This window comes from Denticeps clupeoides, unplaced genomic scaffold (assembly GCF_900700375.1).
Source record: "Denticeps clupeoides unplaced genomic scaffold, fDenClu1.1, whole genome shotgun sequence".
NCBI classification, from domain to species: domain Eukaryota; kingdom Metazoa; phylum Chordata; class Actinopteri; order Clupeiformes; family Denticipitidae; genus Denticeps; species Denticeps clupeoides.
Window position 1 is genome coordinate 47,904 of NW_021630093.1, and position 16,177 is coordinate 64,080.

At 52.0% G+C, this 16,177-nt stretch overlaps 3 protein-coding genes and 1 long non-coding RNA gene across 5 annotated transcripts; 2 read left to right on the forward strand and 2 right to left on the reverse strand.

The window, feature by feature from the left end:
* Positions 1–1,009: 1,009 nt before the first annotated feature.
* On the forward strand, positions 1,010–2,810 carry LOC114783359 (armadillo repeat-containing protein 7-like). Its single transcript, XM_028968813.1, has 3 exons — positions 1,010–1,423; positions 1,505–1,648; positions 2,114–2,810. Exons 1-3 carry the CDS (start codon positions 1,336–1,338, stop codon positions 2,494–2,496), a joined length of 615 nt encoding a protein of 204 aa, XP_028824646.1. The 5' UTR covers positions 1,010–1,335; the 3' UTR covers positions 2,497–2,810.
* On the reverse strand, positions 2,761–3,267 carry LOC114783360 (uncharacterized). The gene is made up of 2 exons (XR_003748472.1): positions 3,205–3,267; positions 2,761–3,112 (listed from the first exon to the last, which is right to left on the reverse strand). It is a non-coding gene; the product is annotated as an uncharacterized LOC114783360 (long non-coding RNA).
* A 47-nt stretch (positions 3,268–3,314) lies between these two features.
* LOC114783356 (acyl-CoA synthetase family member 2, mitochondrial-like) lies at positions 3,315–15,729 on the reverse strand. 2 transcript variants are annotated; one of them, XM_028968809.1, is made up of 15 exons: positions 15,647–15,729; positions 15,179–15,291; positions 14,618–14,813; positions 12,749–12,877; positions 12,609–12,662; positions 12,418–12,536; positions 12,174–12,336; positions 11,890–11,985; positions 11,667–11,818; positions 10,948–11,039; positions 10,688–10,764; positions 4,803–4,910; positions 4,433–4,584; positions 3,541–3,682; positions 3,315–3,455 (listed from the first exon to the last, which is right to left on the reverse strand). In XM_028968809.1, the coding sequence occupies exons 2-15, from the start codon at positions 15,271–15,273 to the stop codon at positions 3,330–3,332; spliced, it is 1,701 nt and encodes a 566-aa protein (XP_028824642.1). In that variant the 5' UTR covers positions 15,274–15,291; positions 15,647–15,729; the 3' UTR covers positions 3,315–3,329. The 2 variants fall into 2 exon arrangements, with proteins under 2 accessions (XP_028824642.1, XP_028824641.1); XM_028968808.1 differs by lacking the exon at positions 15,647–15,729 and having other exon boundaries at positions 15,179–15,478.
* Positions 4,217–9,403, forward strand: LOC114783358 (chondroadherin-like). Its single transcript, XM_028968812.1, has 5 exons — positions 4,217–4,642; positions 4,794–6,357; positions 7,541–7,704; positions 7,786–7,932; positions 8,744–9,403. Exons 2-4 carry the CDS (start codon positions 5,578–5,580, stop codon positions 7,925–7,927), a joined length of 1,086 nt encoding a protein of 361 aa, XP_028824645.1. The 5' UTR covers positions 4,217–4,642; positions 4,794–5,577; the 3' UTR covers positions 7,928–7,932; positions 8,744–9,403.
* Positions 15,730–16,177: the final 448 nt, after the last annotated feature.

Consider the following 16,177-nt stretch of genomic DNA (forward strand, 5'->3'; position numbering starts at 1 on the left):
GGCCAAAAGTCTGGACACCTTCTCATTCAACGTGTGTTCTTTATCTTCATGACCATTTACGTTGGTAGATTCTCACTGAAGGCATCAGAACTATGAATGAACACATGTGGAGTTCTGTACTTAACAAAAAGTGGAGACCTGACCTCCACAGTCACCGGACCTGAACCCAGTCCAGATGGTTTGGGGTGAGCTGGACCAACAAGTGCTAAACACCTCTGGGAACTCCTTCAAGACTGTTGGAGAAGCATTTCAGGTGACGACCTCTTGAAGCTCATCGAGAGAATGCCAAGAGTGTTCAAAGCAGTAACCAGAGCAAAGAAACTAGAATATAAAACATGTTTTCACTTATTTCACCTTTTTTTGTTAAGTACAGAACTCCACATGTGTTCATTCATAGTTTTGATGCCTTCAGTGAGAATCTACCAACGTAAATGGTCATGAAGATAAAGAAAACACGTTAAATGAGAAGGTGTCCAAACTTTTGGCCTGTACTGTATATAAATGTATATATTTAGATAAAATTCTCCCCAGAGAAGAAACATTAAACATCAAGCTGCTGTTTTATTCCACAGTAAGTCATGGTTCGCGTATCAGAGACGCTTCATTTTCTCCCGGCGGTCCTCTCGTCCTCCAGCTCCTCCACCAGCCTCCGCCTCCTCTCCAGAACCTCCACCAGCCTGGCGTCGTGGCGCCTGCGCTGCTCCGCCCGGAGATCCTCGACCTCAGGGAAGAAGCTGCGTCTGGAGAGCAGGAGGCGAGAAGGTCGCACGTCACCGCCACACGAACACGGGTCCTCGCTGCAGACGAGCGGCGGTACCTGTTCAGGAACACCGTCCCCAGACCCAGCAGCAGCGCCCCGAACAGCAGCGGCTTGGTCAGGCGCTTCCCCGCAGACAAGCGGTGCTGCTTCATGCCGCGGAACCCGCAACACAACGCCTGTGCGGAACTAAAGAGTAACGGCCGAGGCTGTCAGAGGGACACACTTCCGCGACGGACACTTAGATCACGTGTCGAGGGAGGGGCGGGTTGGAAACGGTGTGGCCAGTTCCGTCTTTTAAATGCCGGCTTGGAGTTTCTCACCAAACCAACGTTGAACAGAGAGGCGTCGGATTTCATCACCTTACTCACCCATCGTGGACATCTTCTCCAAATGTTTTGGATTGTTTAATCATTTTTATTATTATTGTAACCCTTCTGGGGCTTTCGTGCAACGTTTTTGTAATTCCCCACAGATCTGGCAACAACATCAGGCCTGGATACGTCATTTTTAATTGTAATTATTACCCCCCCACGACGTGCCCGCAGTCCCGCTGGAGAAACGGTGATGGCGCGGTGATGGCGGCCAGAAGACGCTCCGCTGGGCCGGACCGTTTCGAGTTCTTGCAGAACCTGGTCACGGAGTTCCAGGACACGGACAGTGAAGGTGCGGTATCTGCTGCATGGTGGCAGGTACAGACGCACCCCCATATACACCCCCATTAATCCACCTCACACCCACCCGCAGAAGCTAAAGAGCAGGTCCTGGCGAACCTCGCCAACTTCGCCTACGACCCCGGGAACCTGGAGGCGCTGCGGACGCTGCAGGTGCTGGAGATGTTCCTGGACGCGCTGACCGAGGACAACGAGAACTTCGTGGAGTTCGGGATCGGTGAGATGCTCTCATTCGCTTCGAACGGAAATCTGTTCTAGCTTCAGGCCAGGAACCTGGTCGAACGTGATAGTGATGGGAAGTTCTGTCGTGGCTCGGCTCCCAAAGAAGAGCCGACTCTCGTTGATTTATTATCATCTGTAAGCTCATGGCCTTACTTTAGCCTTAAATGGACGCTTTGAGTTTCCTAAGTGTCCTATTTTCCAAGTAAGGCTAAAATATGAGGTTATGAGAGCTGTTCGGCTAGAACATGGTGATGGAACCGGGGTGTTAGTGGCCTAGTGGGTAACACACTCGCCTATGAACCAGAAGACCCAGGTTCAAACCCCACTTACTACCATCGTGTCCCTGAGCAAGACACTTAACCCTGAGTGTCTCCAGGGGGGGACTGTCCCTGTCACTACTGGATAAGGGTGTCTGGTAAATGCCGTAAATGTAAATGGAACCGACTTTCTGTGTCTGCAGGGGGCCTGTGCAACATGAGCATGGAGCCGGAGTCACGTGACCTCATCCTGCAGAGTGACGGCGCCTTGTCCCTGGTGACCGGCTGCCTGTCGAGCCGGCGCGACGAGACGGTGCTGTCGGCCATCACCACTCTGATGAACCTCAGCACGCCGGCCTCCCGCCAGGACACCACCCACCCGGCCGTGGTGCAGTGCATGCTCCGCCTGTCGCTCTCCCAGAACCCGCGGCTGCGCAACCTGGCCTCCGTTTACCTGCAGGACTTCTGCACCCAGGAGCAGGTGGCCGGCGCCCAGGGGGACCGAGCGGGCCCGAGTCAGAGCGCTCTGGGCATCCCCCTGCCCGAAACGGCCTATAAAGAGGGAAATGCTGCACAGGAACACTAGAGGGCGCCACGCTGTTAACCGGCCTGCAGGAACAGTCCCTCTTTTAGAAAATGTAATTGTGTTCTCTGTATATTCTGCAGGCCTGTGGGTTCAGACGACTGTTCTTACTGGTCGCTGCAGTTCTATTCAGAAACGCACGGATCCATTTCACCCGTCTTCACGTCGGCACCAAACCCACCAACCTGGCAACCTCAGTAAAAGAGTCACGTGATCGTATTTAGAGGGGGTGGAAAATACAGTAAAATACTTCACTCACACCATCTCTGATCGTTACACGTTTAATATTCTTAATAAAAAGACGCTTTGGTAGAAAATGAAGAACGACCCGCATTTAAAGCAACATCGGTTCCTGACTGGCCGGTTCCACCGTATGTCCATCAATAAAAAACGCAGAACGCAGTTCACAGATGCACGAAAATATGATGGACGGAACATTTACGGGCGTTTTAGCTACTGTGATTGTAAAACCTGTAACAGTCGGATGCAAGTCGATCATCTGGCTAATGAATTAAGTTGGTTCTCCCATCCTGGACATGCGGTTTCTCCGTCAGTTCCCCTCGGCGCGCTCCACCAGAAGCTGCTTCTCCATCGCGGCCCTCAGCTTGTTCTTCTGAATCTGAGAGGAAGGAGGATGCCACTTTACCTCTGCAGCCTGTTACCTGACTTCCTGCAGGCGGGGAAGGGCGTGGCCGTGTGCTGAGGACTCACCTTGCCTGAAACTGTGAGCGGGTAACTATCAACGAAGACCACGTAGCGGGGGATCTTGTAGTGGGGAGATCTGAGGAGAAGCAGCCAGAGTGAACAGGAGCCGAGCGGAACGGGCACCGAGCGTTCTAGAAGACGCTCACCTGGCCCTTGCAGTAGGCTCGGATCTCCTCGGCGCTGCAGTCCTGACCCTGCTTCAGGTTGATGCAAGCGCAGATCTCCTCCCCCATCCTCTGGTCCTTCACCCCAACCACCTGCACAGACACCACGTAGCAAACATCTCCATCTTGCCACCATGGAATCATGGGAGCTGAATCATGACAAGATCTGGAACAGGACCTGGGCCTCATGGACTTTGGGGTGCGTGTGCAGGAACTGCTCGATTTCGGCTGGGTAGACGTTCTCTCCTCCCCGGATGATCATGTCCTTGATCCGGCCCTCGATTTTACAGTAGCCAAACGCGTCCATGGTGGCAACGTCCCTGCGTGCAGGTAAACGAATCAATAAGACGATGGAGACAACGTCCCTGCATGCAGGTAAACGACTCACGATAACGAATCAATAACCACGATAATAAGACGATGGAGACAACGTCCCTGCGTGCAGGTAAACGAATCAATAACCACGATAATAAGACGATGGAGACAACGTCCCTGCGCGCAGGTAAACGAATCAATAAGACGATGGAGACAACGTCCCTGCATGCAGGTAAACGACTCACGATAACGAATCAATAACCACGATAATAAGACGATGGAGACAACGTCCCTGCGTGCAGGTAAACGAATCAATAACCACGATAATAAGACGATGGAGACAACGTCCCTGCGCGCAGGTAAACGAATCAATAACCACGATAATAAGACGATGGAGACAACGTCCCTGCACGCAGGTAAACGACTCACGATAACAAATCAATAACCACGATAATAAGACGATGGAGACAACGTCCCTGCACGCAGGTAAACGAATCAATAACCACGATAATAAGACGATGGAGACAACGTCCCTGCACGCAGGTAAACGAATCACGATAACGAATCAATAAGCATGATAATAAGACGATGGAGACAACGTCCCTGCGTGCAGGTAAACGAATCAATAAGCACGATAATAAGACGATGGAGACAACGTCCCTGCACCCTGATAAACGAATCGATAAGCGCGATAATAAAACGGCGATGGTGGTAAACGGGTGACGGTAACATGCGGTAGGAATGCGGTTCCTCACCCCGTTTTGTACCAGCCCTCTTTGGTGATGCAGTCCTGGGTCTTGGCGGCATCGTTCCAGTACTCCAGCATGACGCAGTACCCACGGATCATGATCTCGCCCTGCGCCCCCAGCGGGACGATCTGTCCAGACGAAGGGTCGACTATTTTTGCCTGGAAGGATGGAAAATTCCAGAAATGAATTCCGGGCACCGACATGAAACATTTCATGGTACAGTAATAAAGAGAGAATTCTTATGAATACATTCAGTAATTCAGTAGTCTATTCAGTGAAGAATTGAATGTAACTAATATTAATTCTCATATTCTAAAGCTTCTCTGTGTGCACCATTCCTCCCTGTTTGTGGGTTGGGGTTCTGCAGGTGCGGTACCTCGGTGTGAGGGAGGATGCACCCCACCGTGTCCGTTTTCCGGTCCAGGCTGTCGATGGGGAATCCCATGAACGTCACTGGGCTGTTCTCGGTCGTCCCGTATCCAATCTGCACACGGTGGATCAGATTAAATTACATTCGCTGGACCGGGGACACTTGACTATCCTAGAAGCTGAGAAGATCATCTTTCAGTGGCTGGATGCTGGCCTGAAGGACCCAAACTGGCTTTCCCAATAAAACGCTAGATCTGTTGAGCAAACACGAGATTCCGCCCCTCGCTCCAAACACCGCAGAGGAGTTCAAAACACCACGTGGACCAAACCTGTGGGTTCACCTCTTATTACGGCAGTTCACCTGAATCAGCGAGAACCTCAGAAACCAGGACCAGATCCGAAGCGCCGTTCCTGAGCTTTTTATTCCAGACCCTGAAGAAAGCATCTCGCACCTCTCGTACCTTTATTTCCTGCCACGTGTAGAGGGACAGCCATCTGTCTCCGGTTCGACGCTAGAGAAAGCATGATTTCACTCCTTCATCTTTCAGAATCAACCAAGACTCACCAAGACACGGTTTACATCCATCACGACCTGCAGCAGAAGAAGGAAAAAAAAGAAAGTCCTCCTGCTCCCCCGGCCAGTCCCAACGCGGTGAAATCTGACCATTTCCCCTCCTTAAGAGGTATAAATAGCGCAGCGTCCCGTCCCACTCCGGAGTTCTCTCCTGTCCGAGGCTGTGGATCTTCTCCCACCTCCGTCAGGAAGGTGAGCATCGGGAGCTATGGAGGGCTCCAGTTTATTGCTGGCGGTGGTCTGCCTGCTTGGTCCCCTGGTCCAGGGTTCTCCCAGCCAGTGCCCAAGTCCGTGCCACTGCCACGGGGACCTTCTGCACGTCATCTGCTACAACGCCGGCCTGAAGAAGATCCCGCAGATTTCTGAGGCCACGCGTCTCCTCAACCTCCAGGAGAACTCTCTGGGCAACCTGCCGAGCGGAGGCTTTGGAGAGATGAAGGGTCTGATCTCGCTGCACCTGCAGCACTGCAAGATCCAGGAGATCGCTGGCCAGGCCTTCAAAGGGCTGAAGAAGCTGGTTTACCTCTACCTGTCCAACAATGAGATCAGCGTAATGCGCCCGGGCGCCTTCGAGGACCTGACCATGCTGACCTATCTCTACCTGGACGGGAACCGCATCAGCACCCTGGCCAAGGGAATCTTCTCACCCATGGTCAATCTCTTCATACTGCAGCTCAACAACAACAGCATACCGGAGCTTTCAGTCGGGGTCTTCTCCGGCGCAAAGGACCTGCGCTGGCTGCACCTGAGCGACAACAAGATCAACAGCATCCAGCCTGGCGCTCTGGACGACGTGGAGAACCTGGCCATCCTTCACCTGGACCGGAACAAGCTCTCCACCTACCCGACTGGGTCCATGAGCAAGCTGAGGGTGGTGGAGGAGCTGACCCTGTCCAGGAACCCGATGGCCACCATCCCGGACAACGCCTTCCGCAGCTTTGGCCGATACATGGAGAGACTGTATCTGGACAACATGGGTCTGCAAAAAGTGAGTGTTGATGTTTCTGTGTTTAAATGTGGTTCTGTCCTCTAGAGAAGAAGTCCAGATATGGCAGGAAATTAAAACGAAGCAGTAAGTTCCTGTATTTTTGGAGAGGTGGCTTCAACTCTATCTTCGTTTTGATGAAAGCCTTGTGATCTTGGAACCATCTGTCGGTTTCTCCCAGGAGAAAGGCACCATGTGCCTTGTGTTAAAGGGCGAACAGCCATCCGTAGCCATCTTCTCCAGTGAAAGCTGTGGCCTCACACGCCACCTGTGTGGTCCTGGAGGAAAGCGTTCGAACCTTCTAGATCGCTCAGTGCTCCTTCAAAAAAACCTTTTTGTGCTTAGGCCTGCTTCGTAAGAACTACAGAACCTCGGGATTGTTGGTCAGTGAGGCTTTGTGGAAGCTTCTCGCCACCTGTATCAAATGGGGCCAAAGAAGGGATCCATAAAAGCATCTAAACATACTTCAACCAACCGAGGAGACTGAAGCCAGTATTAATAAGCCCGGGAGAAGGAGCCCTTTTCCAGTCGCTAAAGTCAATATTTTGGGTCGGGTCTGTTTGTTGGTCCCGGTCCAGAGGTGTTTGTGCAGAATTATGACAGAAGGGGAAAAAATGACCGTTTCGTAAACAGTCGCCATGAAGAGCGGTATTTTTAGCCGCCCTCGCGCAAGTGTGAATTGACAATCAGGCTCTTTGCAGGCACTTCTGGCAAATGATCGGGTCAACGCGCTGGAAGTCGTCCATTTTCCCCCGGCGCCAAGCGCTTCCCTCCGCAGTGGAAATTTCCACAGGACACGCTCCGCCCCGAGACTGGTCTCCAGCGAGGACCAGGCGCTTCTTGCACCTTGGTGCAGTTTTTAGCAGCCTCACAGGCCCTGGGAACGTTATAAGAGACGCCTTTCATCATTTCAAGCTCCGCAGACGTCTGATGCTGAGCATCAGTGTGGAAAACCAACATCTGCACCTGCTTGTAATTCTACTATGGTTGGAGTGATGAAGGTCACTGAGCCATTGTTCTGAATGGAAATGTTGGATGTGGAACTTTTCTTCCTCTCACCAGGTGCCACTGAGGTGCCACCGAGCAAAGCACCCACTGCTCACCATGGGTTAAATGCAGAGGACAAATGTCACTGTGTGCATCGTGTGCTGCGCTGTGGTCACGTCACTAACAGCATCTGCTCCAGTTCTCAGACGGCGCCTTCTCCGGCGTGACCGCTCTCAAGTCTCTACACATCCAGAACAACAAAGTCAAGAACCTCCCCGGCAGCTTGGACCTCTCCACCATCACCAACCTCACCCTGTCCGGGAACCCGTGGAGCTGCACGTGCCAGCTGGCCAGCCTGCGCAAGTAAGCACCGGCGCGCCCACAAACGTGCCACGCGCGTAACAGCGGCCGCTACAGCCGCGTCCCAATGCTTCCTCCGTCCAGGTGGATGGACACCAGCCGGCTGCGTCCCGACGCCGTCTGTGCCGCACCCTCCACCCAGCGGGGTAAGCAGGTAAGGGACAGTGCTGCCTTCAGCCGATGCAAGGGCAAGACGAGGAGGGCCAACAAAGGACTGCGCCATTAAAAACGGTGAGACGGCTTTTAACGGACATTTCACGTTACTTAAGGCCTGAAACAGTCCCCGCCTCTTTTTGCTATTCTATGTCCCATTGGCTGTAGCTCATTCGTGGCTAAACATCAGCCATTTGAGGTGGTGGCCAAAAATCTATTTCTATTCTAAGTTAGAATACAAGGCCTGTAGATGGTACACTGCCCCCTTGTGGCCTCCAAGAGCTCGTGATCCAGACTTCAGAAAAACAACCCAACCGAATAGGACATTTACGGCATTTACCGTACCGACGCCCTTATCCAGAGCTCCTTACACTCAGTAGTGACAGGGACAGTCCCCCTAGAGACACTCATTTACATTTACGGCATTTACCAGACGCCCTTATCCAGAGCGACTTACAGCCAGTAGTTACAGGGACAGTCCCCCCCCATGGAGACACTCAGGGTTAAGTGTCTTGCTCAGGGACACGATGGTAGTAAGTGGGGTTTGAACCTGGGTCTCCTGGGCTGTTCTTGGTCGCTAGGCTACTACCACCCTGGAAAGCCAATATATTAAAAATGATATCAATAAAATAGAATATATTAGTAGAATAAGTGGAATTTAGTAATCGACGTCTGGAGTTATTTCCTGCCTGAGGACGGTGGCGCGGTGGCGGTGGGTAAACAGCGGGTCTCAGGGGTTCCCCAGTGATCAGCGTGAACCCCTCAGTCTTCATAAGAGCCCGCTGTTCGTGTGGGTCCGGCGCTGCTTCAGGCCGACCCGTTCTTTTCCACCTTGGCGCCGGAGGCGTGTCCTGTTTGACTTGGCTTCTGTTTTTGTCTCGTTCCGCAGGAGACGCAGGAAAAGACGCCCGTCCAGGTGACCGGCCACACCAACTCGACAGCTACACTTACTCTAGAACTCATTTAGACCCGACGTACACACACAAAAGCATCAGACGTAACGGGACGTTTAAACTTAAACCAGAGCAGCATGAAGCAGCGACCTCCGCCCTTTCACCTCCACAACCCCAAACGTACAGACCCTGGCGCCCAGCGGCCATGTGTGACCTCTTCACCTCCAGCGCCTGTTGCCACGGTTACCACAGCGGGCCGTGATTTACTGTGGTCTCGGTTCCAGTGAGAAATTTCACAAGAACGTTGCCAGACGTGGACACAGAGCGCCGACATTATGAGCAAAAGACAGCAGGCGAAGGTAAATATACGTACGAACGGCGCGGAACCTCTCACCCGGTCAGTACGGCTCAGTAAAAAACGACAGAAAATGAACAGAATGGACCCGTTTCCTCAGGTTGGAGGTTTTCTTTGTCTGTATAGATGAAGCTGTGTGAGGTTTATAGGTCTTCAGACCGGGAAATGCGAAAGGATACCAGGGAACACATGGTGCTGCCAGGCGTAGAACTCCAACGCATTGTGCGTTAAATATGTCATTTCAGACTTGTTTTAGTGGAAGTGTGTTATTCCAATAAACATGAAATACTTTAAAAGATGATTAAGAGTGTGTTTTGTGTGCATTTTCTACCTTGGAGACTCGATACTGAATGTCTGTGCAGAGACGGACACTCTGCAGTATTCCCACCATTCAGTGTGTTTTAGAATAAAATATGTTCATATATAAATATGAATCTTGCTTGCAGATCCTTTTTATATGTTGGTATGAAATCTACTTTCATTGCCAACTTTGTCCAGAGCGTCTGGCTCCCTCTACTGGTCGAATACACACTGTGCACGTCCACTTAGGACCTGCTGCATTTCAACAATGAAGACTGCATTTAACGTGTGTGTGTTTGGGCGTCTGTGAAAGACTTTCCTTCGGGTTAACATGTCCACAACACCGGCGTCCAGGGATCTCTATGGCAACGGTTGTTAGGGAAGGGAGCCGTGGAACGATGATTGTTCCCTGGTGTGTTCATCAAGCCACAACCACGTCCAGACACACTGAAGGTAATCTGGCAACGTGAACCCCCAGACGCATTTGGGCGTGTTTTCGTGCCGGAGATGAATAAACTGCCCACAGCTGCAAATAAATTTACACCAGCAGCAACTTCAGCCCTAGATGATGAGAAGAAGGAGGGCTTCCTTGGGTCAAAGTGCATTCTGGGAAAAAAATCAGGTCACCATGACTACAGCGGAGATTAAACAGGTCTACACACACACACACACACACCCCGTAAATTCCACCATATAAGATGCAACTTTTTTCACACGCGGCTTTTACAACGATGCCGCTCATTTATGGACTTTTATGGGCCAACACATTTAACCTCATCATATCAGACCAACGAAACTATTTCTGCACTTAATTCTTCAGTTCTGCCATTTTGCGCTTCATGCACAGAACCGCCATGATGGAAAAGACACGAGGAAACGTATATGATGCGACCGTCAAGACCTTCAGCCTGTCGAAGAAGGAATGTAAGCTCGAGTGGCGATAGTGACCAATTCCACTACTGAAGAAGACATCTTTACTTCTGTTAACAGCTCTGTTCATTTGCTCTGGCTATTACCGGCATGTATTTAATTAAGAGTTAATAGAAATCTTTCCTGTACCATCTTGCTCCGTTAATATCTCACGTTCATCGTGTCCAATTTAAAAAGTCCAGAATTTACGGTACACACACAGGAGCGGAATTACAACATGGTCCCTGCTCACCAGAACCTGCAGGTTTTCCATTTGTCTTAGAACGTTGGATAAAGGTCTCTCGTTAAATTTCACGGAAATAAGGAACGACACAAGATCCCCTTTTCCTGAAGTCGGCCGTGTTTAGAGACTCACTGCAAAGTCTTTGGTGCCCAGGGTCTTAATAACCTTCTTCACCACTTCTGGTGGACACGGTGACCCGGCCATCACACCTGCCAAGAGGAGGAAGAAATGGCTGAAACGTTGGTTACTGAATTAAAAAAATATGAATATTATTATATATGCCCTGCATATTAATCGTCATTCATTCTTAAGACTGAAGCTTGCAGTATGGAAGCGCTGTTAAGGTTTTTGTTGGTAAAATAATATTCCAGGATGAACGATGAGTGACTGACCTCCCTCCACAGACGACAAATCAAACTGGCCCAGGTCCGGCTGGCCCAGCATGTCGATGAACATGGTGGGTGTTCCGTAGATGAGGGAGCATCTGGAAAACACGCTCAGGCCGTGTAAGCTCATTTCAAGATGCTGGGATTTTGTGGCTTATGACATCAGCACCATCCTTAAGATAAAACTGAAAGTGGAACCTGGTCTTTTTCTTTTGGGGCTCCCGTCTAAAAGACAAGCAACGTCACTGAAGCTTGATGCAAAACGTTCTAGATTACTAGACAAACCGCTACTTGTGGCATGAAAATGCATTTTTATTAGATGGATATAACCCCATGATATGACTAGTGAAATTCTAGTCACAATAATTTAAAGTGATTAAAGGCTGGTAGTAGCCTAGGTAGACCCAGGTTCTAAACCCCACTTACTACCATCGTGTCCCTGAGCAGGACACTTAACCCTGAGTGTCTCCAGGGGGGGACTGTCCCTGTAACTACTGACTGTAAGGCACTCTGGATAAGGACGTCTGGTAAACGCTGGAAATGTAAATGAAATGTAATGATTGTTCATCTAATAAACATTCCGAGCGCAGAACGTAACTTAATATGGAGTCCCGGAACGTGGGAACTGGAATGAAACCGTACGGTTTTTAATCCCCGGATTCAAATCCGGTTTGGCGGAAACCAGACACTTCGGCAAGCAGGGGGTGAAAGGTCGCCGGGCCCACCTCTCATCCTGTATGGCCTGCAGGTTGGCGCGGCCGCTGTACGCGGTGGACGGGAAAACCAAGGTGCTGCCGTACTGCGCCATCACGATCCCGCCCCCTACGGAGCCGAAACAGTGGTAGAGGGGGACCGGGAGACACACCCGGACGTCGGGCTGCGGGGAAGCGTCACACGTCGTCATACGTTCACCGTCCGCCTGTTAACCGTCAGGACGAAACAACTCACCCGCCAGTTGTAGCCCATACGGATCCCCAGGAAGTACGCGTTGTTGACGATGTTGTGGTGGGACAGCGACGCCCCTTTAGGAGCCCCGGTGGTGCCCTGTGGTAAAAAGGACGGTGAGCGCGAAGCAGCTACGATTATGGTCCAGACCTCAGTGTCTCCTGGACAGTTCGGGATTGGAACCCGCAACCCTTCAGCTACGAGTCCGCGTCCTTTCCCGCTAGGCGCCACTGACCCATGGAGCCTAAAGGTCACAGTGAACCCTCTGACCCCCTGGGTGACTCTACCGATGTGAACTGGATGTTGACGGGGTCGTCACACAAGATCTTCTTCTGCAGGTCCTCCAGGTCCTGGTGGTGCCGGCTGCTTCCTGCCTGCATCAACTCGCTGATGTGAAACGTCCCCGGCTGCCGGCTGTCCGTCACCACCACCGTGCGCAGGTCGGGCAGTCTGTGGGGGGCGGGGTCAAAGGTCAACCGCACTGAATCATGGGTATGATCGCGAGTTGAACGAGTTCAGCTTCCTCGCTACCTTTTACTCCTGATGTCCCCAGGCACGGCCGTGTCCATCTCAGGACAAAGCTGTCTCAGCATGTCCACATAGTTCTGCGTCTTAAACTGGGTGGGGCACACCACCGCGCTGACCCCCACCTGAGGGGACAGAGAGGAGCAGCGTCAGGGCGGACCGGTTCCTGCAGGAACGTGCGTGTGGCCCTCGCGTACCTTCTTCAGCGCATACTCCAGCTCCAGGGCCTGATAAGCGGGGTTCACGGAAACCTGCCGGAGAAGCACAACATCATGTCTCCCGGTGCAAAAAAAGCGTGCGCGTGCATAGTGAAGGTCTGATGGACGCGGAGACGGACCAGGATGACCCCGGCCTTGGCGGCGGCGAACAGCGTGAGGATCCACTCGTAGATGTTGGGTCCCCAGATCCCCAGCCTCTCGCCCCTCTTCAGGCCCAGAGCCAGGAGACCGGCGGCGGCCTGGTCCACCTGAAAACACACCGGGACTTCACGTTATCTCCTGTACTCACATTTCTGGTTACATTACGAATGGACTAGTGTCATGATCCGGTCCGGCAGGGGTGACTCCGGGTCCGGAGTTCGGACCAGAGTTTCATGATGGTCTCGTGTAATGTTCCCTGATCGTGTTCACCTGTGTATATTATATAAAGCTGTCCTGTTCGTGTCTGTTTGCGTCAGGTCATTGTGTGGTGATGTTCCCTTGTCTCGTCTACTATGCATTAAACCCGTCTCGTGACGTTGTGCGTATGCGTCCTCCTTCCTCGCCATGTCCAGCCAACGTGACAACTGCAGTAAAACGTGCTGTAACGTTTATAACGTTATAAAAACGGTGCATGTCTAACCGACATCTCATCTTGGATGGCAGCCCATCACCTCAAAGTCAATCCCACCAAAACTGAACTAATATTCATTCCAGCAGATTCTTCACCACATCAGGATCTTGCTATTTACCTGGACAACTCGCAGCTCTCTCCTTCTACAACAGCCCGCAACCTCGGAGTAACAATAGACAACCAACTCTCCTTCTCAACTCACATCAGCAATCTTTCCCGCTCATGTAGATTCCTTCTCTACAATATCAGACGAATCCGCCCTTATCTGTCAACCCAGGCCACCCAACTACTGGTTCAGTCCTTAGTAATCTCACGACTGGACTACTGTAACTCCCTTCTAGCTGGTCTACAACTATGTACCATCCCACCTCTACAACTCATACTGATCTTCAACCTTCCCAAGTTCTCCACACCGCCCCTCTACTACGTTCCCTCCACTGGCTCCCAGTAGCTGCACCATCAGGTTCTAAATACTGATGCTGGCCTACAAAGCCAAACATGGAGTAGCACCATCCTACCTCACAGCCCTTATTACACCTCGCACTGCACCTGGTATACTCCGAGCCTCCAGTACTGCTCGCCTGGTCCCTCCATCTCTGAAGGTAAAAGGAAGACGCTCATCTAGACTCTTCTCCGTCTTGGCCCCTCGGTGGTGGAATGAACTTCCAGCTCAGTCACTGAGCACCTTCACACGGCAGCTCAACACCTTCCTCTTTAGAGAAGATTTAGATGAACTTGTAACCTTCTTCTGTATAGAAACTAGAACAGAGTGAATAAAAAGATTGTATTCATAGTTGGGGGTCCTGGTGAACCAGAACTGACCACTTCATCCATGGTGACATGGAAGCACGTTGTAAGTCGCTCTGGATACGGGCGTCTGGTAAACGGCTTGAATGTAAATGTGAATGAATCTCTCTGTTACAGAGAACGCGACTCGGGCGTGAAGTGAATTGTGGGTCCGGTGCTCCCTGCACGCCAGACGCGATGCCGGAGTCCCGACTTCTCACTCCCACCGCAGAGGGAAATCCTGCCGGTTCCTGCAGGGCGCGCCGGCGCGCTTATCAGGATAAATAAACCCTCCATCCGCAGTACAGGAGATAAGCGGCACGTTGAAGTGCAGCCGTGGACTTTGGTAGGAAGTGACATGGCAGGACGGCTCCTGCTGGTGACGTAATCCACCACGTCACACCAACGGGGACATTTAGGGTATTTTATTAGTAGCGCGGTGTGGAATAGCAGCACATGGTGAGACGGATGAAGTGTCTGTTAATGATTACAGCGTGACGTTGCCCGGGCGACCTCGCCGCCGGACCAAAGGTTAAAAATAAAGGTCGTGACTCAGGTTCAGGTTAGAGCTTTGGTCCTGGGCACTCACATCGCGCTGGAACTCGGACAGGGTCTTCCGGACGCCGTCCTGCAGGAAGACCACCGCCTCGCGGTCCGGCCAGCGCTCCGCCGCGTTCTGGAGGGTCTGGGCCACGGTGCTGCTCAGTAGGGACCTGGTGGACGTGCCGTGGGCGTAGCTGGTGGTGAGCGAGGGCGCGGTGGGCGGACTGTCCACGTGGATGCCGCTGTGGAGGCAGGAACAGCATCTTTAGACCGGGCGTGTACGTATGCTCTACATAGAATATTCAGATTAGTTAAAAATTAGCCCCCAAATGAGTTCAGCTGTCGCCGGCGAGGCCAGATGGGGGCGAAGGTGAATCTTTTTCTCTGAAGCTGCTCTCTTCTCTTCCTGCAGACCAGCCTGGGGGGCACAACTCTGCTCAGCTGCGCCGCCAACCGACCCAGAAGCTGCATTACAGCGCAAAACATTCCCCGAAATCGGGACGAAAAGTCTCCAAAATGCGCAGTGATCAGCAAAGAAGCGGAAACACACACACACACACACACACACACACATCGCGCTTTTTATCCGGGACAAGTTCCATCTCACCAGCGCTGCTGGACGCACGCCGCTCCGGGTCTCCAGGGTCTCCAGGTTCTCCACCGCGGGACGCGCAGGCGCTCCAGCAGGATCCTGGCAGTCATGCTTCACTTCTTCACCGTCTTCCAGGAGTAAAAAGGAATGAGAAGTTGAAATGTCTGGTGAAAAGCGCGGGGAGGAGGTGCGGAACTTGACCCTGGACCTCAACCCTAAACCTTGGACGGGGACGCACGGGCCCGACCCCAGACTGAAGGAGGCGAAGACACTTATCGGGCTTTCTGCCTGTTTTTCTTCTACACAACTTCACTGGCGGCCCCGCGGCAGAAAAGCGCCCCCCTGTCGGCTGCTGCTCGGACCGTGATCGGGTGGCTTCACGGTGGAGAACATGCAGCCTTGTTGTGTAGATCGGTTCTTCTGGGGTGTTCCTGGTATGTAGTGGTGACTGGAGACACGGGAGAAGGTGTCCTGTGCACTTACCAGTAGAAGAGATGCAGCAGGGTGCACCGTGAAGATGATGGTCGATGCTCCGGGTGCTGGACCCATGTAAATGTCACCAACATATAGACGCTGACAATATTCCCTGATGGGAGTGGCCTCTTTCAGCAGCGTAATGCATCCTGAGCTGGAAAAACAGGTTGATCCATGGAGACCCCACCTTATAACCCAGAGACTTGCTCCATCTTGGTAACGGGAGATATTTGAGTGAAAGTGAAGTGATTGTCCACACATCGTGGTGACACAACAAAGCAGTGGGCAGCCATGAAAGGTGCCTGGGGAGCAGTGTGTGATAAATAAAGTAAAATAAAGTGAAGTGATTGTCATTGTGATACATGGTGCAGCACAATGTGTCCTCGGTATTTAACCATCACCCTTGGTGAGCAGTGGGCAGCCATGACCGGCACCCGGGGAGCAGCGTGTGAGGACGGGACCTTCATCAAGGGGAAGTCAGTGGCAGTTCAGGATTTGAACCGGCAACCTTCTGATTACGGGGCCACTTCCTTAACCGCT

What these genes read in the sequence shown, in the direction of transcription:
- LOC114783359 (XM_028968813.1), top strand. Translation starts at nt 1,336, where the DNA reads ATGGCGGCCAGAAGACGCTCCGCTGGGCCGGACCGTTTCGAGTTCTTG. An exon ending in CCAGGACACGGACAGTGAAG is followed by an intron (nt 1,424 to 1,504) that starts GTGCGGTATCTG and finishes ACCCACCCGCAG; the next exon opens with AAGCTAAAGAGCAGGTCCTG. An exon ending in CTTCGTGGAGTTCGGGATCG is followed by an intron (nt 1,649 to 2,113) that starts GTGAGATGCTCT and finishes CTGTGTCTGCAG; the next exon opens with GGGGCCTGTGCAACATGAGC.
- LOC114783358 (XM_028968812.1), top strand. Translation starts at nt 5,578, where the DNA reads ATGGAGGGCTCCAGTTTATTGCTGGCGGTGGTCTGCCTGCTTGGTCCC. An exon ending in ACAACATGGGTCTGCAAAAA is followed by an intron (nt 6,358 to 7,540) that starts GTGAGTGTTGAT and finishes CATCTGCTCCAG; the next exon opens with TTCTCAGACGGCGCCTTCTC. An exon ending in CAGCTGGCCAGCCTGCGCAA is followed by an intron (nt 7,705 to 7,785) that starts GTAAGCACCGGC and finishes TCCTCCGTCCAG; the next exon opens with GTGGATGGACACCAGCCGGC.
- LOC114783356 (XM_028968809.1), bottom strand. Translation starts at nt 15,273, where the DNA reads ATGACTGCCAGGATCCTGCTGGAGCGCCTGCGCGTCCCGCGGTGGAGA. An exon ending in TGGAGTATGCGCTGAAGAAG is followed by an intron (nt 12,537 to 12,608) that starts GTACGCGAGGGC and finishes CTGTCCCCTCAG; the next exon opens with GTGGGGGTCAGCGCGGTGGT. An exon ending in TTTGTCGTCTGTGGAGGGAG is followed by an intron (nt 10,765 to 10,947) that starts GTCAGTCACTCA and finishes TCCTCTTGGCAG; the next exon opens with GTGTGATGGCCGGGTCACCG.